This window comes from Eurytemora carolleeae, unplaced genomic scaffold (assembly GCF_000591075.1).
Source record: "Eurytemora carolleeae unplaced genomic scaffold, Eaff_2.0 scaffold1516, whole genome shotgun sequence".
Classification (NCBI taxonomy): domain Eukaryota; kingdom Metazoa; phylum Arthropoda; class Copepoda; order Calanoida; family Temoridae; genus Eurytemora; species Eurytemora carolleeae.
This window is the reverse complement of record NW_019397442.1, coordinates 39,935-50,917: the sequence shown is the minus strand read 5'-3', so window position 1 is coordinate 50,917 and position 10,983 is coordinate 39,935. Positions and strand designations below refer to the sequence as shown.

The 10,983-nt window shown below is 33.2% G+C and overlaps 1 protein-coding gene and 1 long non-coding RNA gene across 6 annotated transcripts; both read left to right on the top strand.

Annotated features, from left to right (window-relative positions):
* The first annotated feature begins 1,214 nt into the window (after window positions 1-1,214).
* Window positions 1,215-4,185, top strand: LOC111714317 (uncharacterized). The gene is made up of 3 exons (XR_002767933.1): window positions 1,215-1,234; window positions 3,134-3,228; window positions 3,981-4,185. It is a non-coding gene; the product is annotated as an uncharacterized LOC111714317 (long non-coding RNA).
* A 2,446-nt stretch (window positions 4,186-6,631) lies between these two features.
* LOC111714314 (neuropeptide-like protein 32) lies at window positions 6,632-10,064 on the top strand. Of its 5 annotated transcripts, XR_002767932.1 has the most exons (4): window positions 6,984-6,998; window positions 7,522-7,686; window positions 7,751-7,838; window positions 9,813-10,064. XR_002767932.1 is itself a non-coding variant. In XM_023489397.1 (3 exons), exons 1-3 carry the CDS (start codon window positions 6,643-6,645, stop codon window positions 9,954-9,956), a joined length of 276 nt encoding a protein of 91 aa, XP_023345165.1. In that variant the 5' UTR covers window positions 6,632-6,642; the 3' UTR covers window positions 9,957-10,064. The 5 variants fall into 5 exon arrangements, 2 of the variants coding, with proteins under 2 accessions (XP_023345165.1, XP_023345164.1); XM_023489397.1 differs by lacking the exons at window positions 6,984-6,998; window positions 7,522-7,686 and adding an exon at window positions 6,632-6,686; XR_002767930.1 differs by lacking the exons at window positions 6,984-6,998; window positions 7,522-7,686 and adding an exon at window positions 6,762-6,861.
* The last annotated feature ends 919 nt before the right edge of the window (window positions 10,065-10,983 follow it).

The window sequence follows — 10,983 nt, the reverse complement described above, 5'->3', positions numbered from 1 at the left end:
GGGAAAAAGTATCTAATACACCCCCCCTCTAAATCGTGAATTCATTCATACACATATGAAAACTCAAATTTGTATAAAGCATCGAATTTTTTTCAACCTTATATTAGTAATAAAATTTTAAATTAGTTATACACCCATATTCAATTTTATTTACAGAACAAAATGAAATAAAAATATCACAATTTATTAAACACGTTTTCCAGTAAACTGAATAAAATGTGTCAAGTTGCTGATAACGGCCGTTTCTATTTTATGGGTTTCAACAAAAGAATTTCACTCCAATCGAATCTTTGAGGGACTGCTCTACTAAATCTTATGAAAACGGTAGGAATTGAAGATTAGTTTATTTAATATTTAATCTATATTTGATTTGTATTTGATCTATATTAATATTTGATCTTTATTTAATCTTACAGAGTTTAAAGTTTAAAATATCTAAGGTCTATGTCGGCTTCTACTATTTAGGCTTAGCATGGCTCAAAGGAACCAAAAGTTAGTTTAGAATAAAAAAATTGTAAACAAAACATTGAAATCTGTTTTAAGTATTTGGTAAAACAAAATTTTCTTTTTTTATTTTTAGCAAGGGATATGTCTAAAAGTTCCGAGAATCCTTTAAATCTTCTAAATACATATTTGTTTGCGTGTCTGTTTGTTTGTGACCGATAAACGTCGAAACGGCTGAACCGACAGGCCAAACATTTTAGCGGAACCTCACATGACCCAAGGGCAGGGTTATTGATGCTTAGAATTACAAACATACATCTCCAAAAATTTCAGGTTTTCGTAAAATTTTGAAAATCCACGAAAAAAATGTAAATCCGCAAAAGTTTTCAATATTTTCATATCGAAGGGAAAATGCTGAGCAATTGAGCAAACAGTTAAAAGTTGAAATAAAGGATTGGTACGAAGCACCCTAATAGCTATGTTTATATAAATGACAACATTTTGTGACATTTTTATGAGAACTATGAATGCGTAACTCTTTACGTGAAAAGGCTATTGCCTTTAGTCTTTATACTATGACGGTCTTTGCAAACAAGAAGCAAAGGCCTTGCAACCCGTTTATATTATTGCTACAAAATTTTAATAAATTGTATTTGTATGATTGCCTTGAAATTTGCACATTTATGCATTTTAAAATTGTGTAAATTGTTATAAATAAGTTGTATCAAGTTTCTATAAATTTATTCCAAATAGTCATATTATTGTTAGTATTTATTGATCAGTAGATCAGGTCTTTAACCTTTATATATTTTTATAATATTATTAAGTTTATAGGTATACAGATATACATATGCCAAGACAAAAGACTATTTGTTTCTACAATTTCATTTATAAACAAGAAACAAAGATATTAGGCCGGACAAAATGAGAAAATATGACAGGACATAACAGGGCATGACATGTCAGGACAAGATATTACCAAATATGACAAGATATGTTAAGATAAAACCAAGAAACTAAAAGATAGGACAAGAAGGAGAGATAGGACAAAATAGGACAAGCTTGGAAAAGATACTTCTTAAAAGGGATCGACAAAAAAGAACAAACTAGGACAAAAAAGATTTCGCTAGGACAAAAAAGAACAAACTAGGACAAAAAAGAACAAACAAGGACAAAAGGAGAACAAACTAGGACAATAGGACAAAAAAGAACAAACTAGGACAAAAAAGAACAAACAAGGACAAAAAAGAACAAACTAGGACAAAAAAGAACAAACTAGGACAAAAAAGAACAAACGAGGACAAAAAAAGACCAAACGAGGACAAAAAATAACAAACGAGGACAAAAAAGAACAAACTAGGACAAAAAAGAACAAACGAGGACAAAAAAATCTAGCTAGGACAAAAAAGAACAAACTAGGACAAAAACAGAACAAACTTGGACAAGATTTTACCACGTAATTGTTGTATCAATTTATTAAATAAAATCAGTAAATCACGTTGTCTATCTGTATAACCTGTTGATAAGGATCAGACTAATTGAAATTTGAAATAGTATTTGTTAACTCTAAAAAGAATATTTCTTGCTTCCTACAGTTTTTAGCTTCGAAGTTCTCATTTTTATTTTTAACTTTCAACTTCTTAATAACTGAAATAAAACCATTTTCCAGTTGCAACAAATCCAAAAATCTTATATGTCATAAAAATATTAAACCTGGTGAAGTGCCAGGCGTAATCCGAAAAATTTAAAGAATTTTATTTAGCCTTTGTTCCACTAGAACGCTCAAACTAATTTACTTTTTCAACGTCATTGGGTAGGGTGGAGGACGGTCAAACGGCTCGTCAGTGTTAAAACAAAATAGTCCATAACTTTTTTATCAATTAAGCTACAGATCTATTTCTTTTATTTGGTAATAAGTATCAAAAGTAAAAATAAATATTTTTTTCATTTTTCCAACGTACTTTTAAAACTTTCTTTTTAAACCTTAACCATTAAACTCAGAGGTCATTTTTTTTACTGTTCTGGCCTTGAAAAGTTAGACTAGAGATATATGTATCCCACTCCCCTGGGTTTGCTAAAAATATGTCAGCCAATTCGATCCAGCTGTTTGACCAGCTATAGCTAACAATTATACAAATATATATATATATGAGCGAAAAGGATTCTTATATAGATAATATATAAAATCCATTCATTAAATACGTCGCTAAATTTCGAGAGAAAAAAAATGAGTTTAATATTTTAAAAAATAATATGGGTGTTATTTTAATTATAACTGAATGTCAGACCTGTCGGCTTTTTGGGACGGTTTTTTTATGAATTTATCCTAATAGATATCCAACAACATATTAGTTAGCGATCTATTTCATTTTTATCCTTCACATCCTTGATAAGATCATCTGGATGCGTAATTTCAAGTCAAATTCCCTTTCTCAGTGTACTGCAGAGTCATTTAACATAATTTACAGAATTTCTTACTTTAAAAGATGGAAAAACGGAATATCTTCCAAATTCTAGCAAGATCAAATGCTCTAAACGGTGTAAATCTTTAAATTGATGATCTCTTGAACTATAACGTCTGCGGTAATCCATTTAAGTTTCATTCTTTTTCTTTAAAGTTAACCCTCTCAGGTTTACAAAGAATCAAAATAGAAGGAAAAAAACTTTATTAACAATAGTTTTGTTTAAGAAAACAGAATGAAGACTTGTCAGTTGTTAGTTCTACTGTTCCTATGTTTTGCTGCTCTTGCTTCAGGGAAAAAGTATCTAATACAAACACAACAGGTAAAATGTTAGAAAATCTCAACGATGTCTTCGAATTACCGCACACCTTAATCTGACAATTAACAATCTGTGAGAGTTGAGATAGGGGAGTGTGCTACGTACTGTCTAACTTCCCAAGGCCAGAACATAAAAAAATAGACCTCTATATTTGATAGTTTAGGTGTTAGGTAGGTTTACAAAAACTACGTCGGAAAATATAGAAAAATATTTATTTTTACTTTTGACAATTATTAGCAAAATTCAAATATTTAGATCTGTAGCTTAATTGATAAAAATTTATGAACTATTTTTAATTTGTTTTTAACACTGACGACCAGTTTGACCGTCCTCCACTCTTCCCAATGAAGTTGTAAAAGTTAAGTAGTTTTAGCGGTCTAGTAAATTACTAGGCTTCCAGGTCGCTCTGCGCCCGTCTTCCATTTAATTTTTTTATTGTACCTATATCTGTAAGCATCTTCTCTTTTACAATAAAAAACAATAACAAAAAAGTTCGCAAATTTAGTAATATTTTGTGTGGCTTTTAAAAAATGCAGACATTTTGGAGACAAATTTTTGTAGATCCATAAACCTTCCTATGGGTTCGTGTTAGTTGCCTTAAATATTTATGGTCCGATCGGTTCGGCTGTTTTGACGTTTATTGGATACAAACGAACAGACAAGCAATACTTATATATTTAGACTGCAGAGGGGGGAAACCACCCCCTTCACCCCCCCCCCCCCCCTTGTGACAGAGATAACAATTTTTTTTTCAGGGTCATAGACCTCCTGTGAATGGAAGTGTGAATGGAACAGATTACACCTGGGGTTGGGGAGGATGCTGGGGCTGTAGAGGATGGGGATGGGGGGGATGGGGTGGAGGATGGGGTGGATGGGGATGGGGGAAATAGGGAGAGAATTGGGATGGGTACCCATTCATTGTAATTTGAAAAAAGTATCAAAAATATATCTTCACAACGATTTTATCTGATTATTTATTGTTTAATAAAATTATTTATTGTGTCATAACACCAATACAGGACAATGGTTGGAAAAAGGACATAAAATTAGATATCCATGTTTTTATTCGTGAAAACTGAGAATTTTCAATCATAATTCTTCTAGAAACTAAAAAGTAGGGTTTACAACGCACGTTGAGTTTCTCTTTGCGCAATTCCGAGCAATTCCACGCAATTCCACGCAATTTCACACCACTCCGCGCAACTGAATTTTGATTGAAAATTCTATTACAGAGACGACTTGTGCATTTTTTGCTGCAAGAAAAACCATTATTAAATATCAGAATAAAATACTTTTAAGCTTACAGGGATGACACTTAGACATTCTCAAAACTCTTCAAATATGACGATCCAAATTAAATTGAATATTGAATTTAGAATTTGATTTTATTTGCTAAATAATTTTTCGTTGAGAGGAAAGGGTTTAAGATTGCATAAAACCCAGAATGTAAGGAAAAGTTTGGTAAAATCTGTACAGTCGTCTTCGAAGTCTCATCATTTGTGGGTAACCCTGCATACAAAAACAAACATTTGTGGGTAACCCTGCATACAAAAACAAACATTTGTGGGTAACCCTGCATACAAAAACAAACATTTGTGGGTAACCCTGCATACAAAAACACACAAAGTTAACTTCCACATTATTGATCAGATAAAGGTTTTCAGTTTATCGATGTGAATCTGGCATTCTTCTTTAAACATGAAGGGGCCACTTGAAATCAAAATAACACGTCCATTAAAGACTTTATTCCTGTAAATATCGATTATGTTCAGCAAAATACTCAAATGATAATTATGGCAACAAAATCTGTTCAATAGTTTTTAATTGTCTTACATATCTAGTCTTTTTCGTGTTTAAAGGAATTGAGTCTTTGCAACAAATCCCAATTTTCTAATACCTATACATCTACAACCAAATTATGTAAACCTTTGATATTTCAAACTTTAATTGTTTGATATAACAAAAGTGATAGTTTGAAATATCTAAAGTCTACAATATTGGGTTGTTAAGATATAAGGATTTAAAAAACAGAGTTTGTGGCAAAGACTCAATTCCTTTGCTGATTATATCTGTATTCTTTCTCTGCAGCTTCTGTTTTTAAATAAATGAAAGTCACACTTTTATACGTCCTCAAAAGTGGATCTTCCTTGTGCGTCCTTATTAATTCGTCCAACTGAAAGCTTCCATGCAACATTGCATATGGGATGTTGGGAGTGTAGTAATGTTTTATTTCTGCTTTTCTTTGATCCTTTCCATCCTCCATCTATAGGACTGAACCCAATTGATAAAGAGAAATCACAAAATAAGAATTCGAGACAAGGTTGACATTTTCCGTCATTCATTTATTATATTACATTCCGTAAATGTAATATTAAAAGCATCCCTGTAGAAAAAAAAAAACGTGGAAACATGATATTCTGTAATCTAATGTTGTAAACTTAGACATAATGACATTATTCATTGAAACTGTGTCCTTGATTGTTTATCGAGCACTGAGATCTTTGTGCGTAAATCTATCAAAAAGAGTTTGAATTTCTTTAGAACTCAGTGTTTGCTGCATACAATGTGAACTCAACACAGCTGATCCATAACTTGTGTCCCTAGAAATTTCTGAATCTTTTACATTACAAGCATTACATTACAAGTACATTACATTAAATGTAGATTACATTACAAGTACATTACATTACAAGTACATTACATTACAAGTACATTACAATACAAGTACATTGCATTACAAGTACATTACATTACAAGCTACCTTACATTACAATTACATTACATTACAAGCGGTTTAAACATTTCTTGCATCGTCTAGGAAGTAAATAACAATAATTCTTGAATATAAAAAAAGTGTTCAACAGTTAGAAGTGTTTCTGTAGATTTCGCTCAGACAACCTTGATTAGTCAATGGTGAAAAGGACACTGTTGGGAATCGAACATGCCACTAATCAAATGGAGGGTCTCTTGAAATTACACCATACGGTTCAATACGTTGATAGTTAGACAAGAGGGTGGTTTTCAAATCTGATTAAATTAAATCATTCATTTTTGGCAGAAAATCTCTGTATATAAATTTAATCATTACAAATCACAGGCGGACTCTATAGCCAGGAGCAGCTGAACCCTCGATCTGTAGACAAAATTCTTTGATAAAGGAATTGAGTCTTTGCCACAAACTAAAATTTTCCTATCGTTACAACTTTGCAACCCAATTTCGTAGGCCTTAGATATTTCAAACTATGAATTCTGGTAGATCAAATAATTTAGTTTGAAATATCAAAGTTTTACATAATCCAGTTACAGAGATATCGGGTTTAGAAAATCTGAAATTGTGACAAAAACTCAGTTCATTTGTGAAAAAAAACTGAGGATAAAAACTGTAGAGGCATGAATCGATGCTTACTGCTGAGGCAGATGTTAATACATAATAGCACTCTATTCAGTTTCTATACTCTCAGGTGAAACTAGCTGAAGCATAAATTTATATTTGTGTTCAATTAATTATAGATTATTTATTCCATAAAATCCTTTGAAGTAAATAATCAAAAATAAATTGTATTGAATTAATATAATTTGTAATACATTAGAGAACAATTGTCAACAGTTTTTATTCTCCAGTTAGCAAACCCTCAGGTGGGAAAACTAAATAAATCACACGTATTTGGAATCCAGCAGAGTTCAGTGGTGGATACTGTGAATACTACCTCTTAGAGAATTTCTAAAAGCTATACCTTTAAAGGGACTCCTACATGTTACCCTGCTATACAAAGGTGGCAATGTCTGATTCACAACGGTATCCTTAAAGTGAGTGACCGGCTAGGTCACATATTTGAATCAAGAGTGCAGTATTATAGAGATAAATTTCAGGATTCATTTGTAACAATGAGACGTTTTTATGGTGTAAACTCGTTTTTAAATTTTCCCTAGAAAGGGATAGTCAGCAAAAGAAACGTTATTTTCTTCAATTATTTAAAAACCCTCAATATACATTTGTGAAAAAACATCAATGGCAGAATAAAACATTTATTTATGATCATCAGATATGGTTTTGATTCCGGAAATATACAGGAAACGTTTATCAAGCAGTACAGAAATAATAAACCGTGTAAACGTCTCATTGTTAGGAAATGAGTCCTAATTTTTTTTCTTTATAACGCTGCACTCTCGGTTCAGATACTTTACCTGGCCCGTCTCTCCCTTTAAAACTAATATCTAATCAATAATTTGTAAAATATCTGTTTAAAAAGCGTGTAAGGGTACCGTTGTGACTCGGGAATCGCCACCTTTGCACAGAAAGTCACTTGAAAGTGCGCTTACTTTCCCTTTGAGCATCAAGCCTCAAATTTTTCTAGACAGGATCAACTTTGAAGTTTCACAACATTTATGCTTTTAATTTTATCTGACTAGTTTGCAATCTAGGTTCAAATATTTAATTGGCAAAATACTGATAGATTTTTTGTAAGTGCTTGAACATTATGGTTCACAAAGAAATCTGAATCTAAATAAAATCTAAAATTTTTAGGATGAAAACTTTTGAACTTATAGTTCTCCTGGTTATATGTTCAGCTGCTCTTACCTCTGGGAAGAAATACCTAATACATACCCAACATGTAGGATTCTTAAATATCAATATATTCATCATTTACATTTGTCTAAAGCAAAATTACATTAAACAACATTGATTTTTACAACGCTCAAGTTTCTAAAAATTAAATGATTATTCTTACAATTGTACTATTTGTGAAATATCATGAATACAAAGAGTATGATCCATCAACTATAAATCTAAAGCTCAATATGACTTTCTGTGCTTCCAGAGAAAAAATACCCCATTTTTAAAACAATTATGCCACAATATAATATTGGTAGTTTGGAAACATTTTCAGTGCCACCACGTATACAAGGGTGTGCGCAAACTTTTTTCGGTATGAAATTTCAGCAAACTTTTTTATCTGTGCAATTTTCAATTTTTGTCTTCCAAAAAATACGGGATTATCTGTGGAATATAAATTTACACAATATGCGGAATTTGCGCTCAACGATTTTTGTATTCTTCTGGAAACCCTACTGGAACTCACTCTCTTAGTATAGACACCTAGCTGGTAGAGATGGGCATCTATAGTATAAACACCTAGCTGGTAGAGATGGACATCTATAGTATAGACACCTAGCTGGTAGAGATGGGTATCATACAGTATAGACACCTAGCTGGTAGAGATGGGCATCTATAGTTGTTAAAACAAATTCGAAATATAAGGAAGACGATTTTTCCGACTCAAATGCCGACGTTAATTCTCTAAATGTGTGTGTACACAGGAAGCAAGCACACCACATGTGTCAAATCCCCGCTCACCTTAGCTCCCGCTCCACCCGGCAGTCAGCCACATACACTCAAGACATCCACAACTCCACCCTGGCTCCTTTGTGATGATGATTCAGATACAGAACTAAGTGCAGAAGACACTGCTTACACCTAGCTTCCGCGCTCCACAATGTTCCAGAGATCCGGGCGGATATCAGACGTCCTTCCATTATCCTGTATACAGGATAAGTCCGCAATCTCTCTCCCTGAGACTAAGCCTGATTGTAAGTAAGCCTGCCAAATCCTGCCGTCAAGATTGATGATCTGCACCACCATCATGAAGCTCTACAAACTCTTTCCAACCGATATTCGTCTATAGTTTCTTTATTAATTTCTATACCAGCCAATTTAAGCCCCACTCGGGAAAATATTTCATAACCTTTTGTTTTTATAAATAAAGATTAGAAATACCGTTAGATCTCTTTTATTTTATCATATTGACTTTTAAAGTCAACAATAGTATAGACACCTAGCTGGGAGAGATGGGCATCTATAGTGTAGACACCTAGCTGGTACAGATGGGCATTTATAGTATAAACACCTAGCTGGTAGAGATGGGCATCTATAGTATAGACACCTAGCTGGTAGAGATGGGCATCTATGATATAGAAACCTAGCTGGTAGAGATGGGTATCTATAGTATAGACACCTAGCTGGTAGAGATGGGCATCTATAGTATATACACCTAGCTGCTAGAGATGGGCATCTATAGTATAGGCACATAGCTAGTAGAGATGGGCATCTATAGTATAGACACCTAGCTGGTAGATATGGGCATCCATAGTATAGACACCTAGTTGGTAGAGATGGGCATCCATAGTATAAAAACCTAGCTGGTAGAGATGGGCATCTATAGTATAGACACCAAGCTGGTACAGATGTGCATCTAAAGTATAAAAACCTAGCTGGTAGAGATGGGCATTTATAGCATAGAAATAAAAAACTGTTGTTTTTTTAAATGAACAAAAACAGAACGATTTTGAAATCATTCTAACAAACTTGAGAGAATGGTCAAATTTTACGAAATGGACAGTACAATTTCGATGAGCTGAGTAATTTAGTATTATTTTGCTATGAGCTGATTCAGTACAAGTACAATCAAAATTCTCACCACTACAAGTCTTAAGTATTTACTGACTGGACCGATTGTCCTGTTTCTTAGGTTACAACCCAAAGCTCTGTGAAATGCATTAAAAATGAATATTTTAAAAAATCTATTTAGGATTCCCAGCCACCCCCGCCTATGATGAAACCTGGGAATGGAACTGGGAATGGAACAACTGGAGAGGATTACTGGTGGGGGGGATGGGGGAATAGGGGTGGTTGGGGTTGGGGGAGAAGAGGATGGGGATGGGGCAGAAGATAAAATTATTATTTTGGTGAAAAATTAGAACTCGTTCATTAATATCTATAGTAATTATTATAAATTAAATTATATTAATAAAATTACGATTATGTACAGAATAAAAATTTACATTTAGCTATTTTTGATAAGGAAAATGAGTGTTTTCAACAAACTCAAATTGTTGTAATCCCTACATCTTTGCAACACGATGTTCTCCATCTCCGGCTTAAAGAACGAGTTTGATACTTCCAGCAGGCTAGCAAGTGAAAAATTCTGAGGAAAGCCAAATCTTGAACTTTTAAGCCACTTTTTAATACATGGTATTGTAAATGCAAACTTCTTTCTTGTGTTTATGTCGATGATTTTGGAAATTTTCAGTTTAATATTTGTAGATTTACATGAAATTAGAGACGAAAGGTGGGTGGACAATGTACAGTGTACACCCTTTATTATAACCATTATATATAAGATTATAACATTTTTGTCAATTCAAAAACATAGAAATATTTCTATTAGCAATGTTATGACTGATGCTTTGTAGCACAGCCCTGTTTCTAATATCAGTTGCTGCATTCTTTAGTCCCATATTTTGATCTTGTACGAATCTAATTAGACTGCCACCAATTCACAAAACTTAATATGTTTTTGAGAAATACTTAAATTTGCACTTTTATTGTATTTCATTATTCAAGTATTACACAAAAACTACAATGTTTAGTGAATTGGTGGTAGCTGGTCGCTCTAGTATTCCGAGTCCATTAGCGCCTGATCCAATCAGGGTTCAGCCATGTGTTTGGTGTCTATTCTGAACCAATAGAAATTGTATGGCGGTAACGTCTATCTTTCTATCTAGCTCATTATCCAATCAGGGATAAATCCTTATATCAGCGCTATAGCAGTAAATGGAAATATTTACTTCTACTGAAACTATGGTGATCTAGTCAGATTTGTACATGATGCTCCCAGTGGCGTATATAAGGGGGGTTATTGGGGTTATTTACCCCCCCCCTAGAATCCTGGGGGTAAATACCCCCCCCTAGAATCCTGG

Coding starts and splice junctions, on each gene's coding strand:
- LOC111714314 (XM_023489397.1), top strand. CDS start 6,643: ATGTTAATACATAATAGCACTCTATTCAGTTTCTATACTCTCAG. Junction 6,687..7,750: donor TTCAGTTTCTATACTCTCAG/GTGAAACTAGCT, acceptor TAAAATTTTTAG/GATGAAAACTTTTGAACTTA. Junction 7,839..9,812: donor ACCTAATACATACCCAACAT/GTAGGATTCTTA, acceptor AAATCTATTTAG/GATTCCCAGCCACCCCCGCC.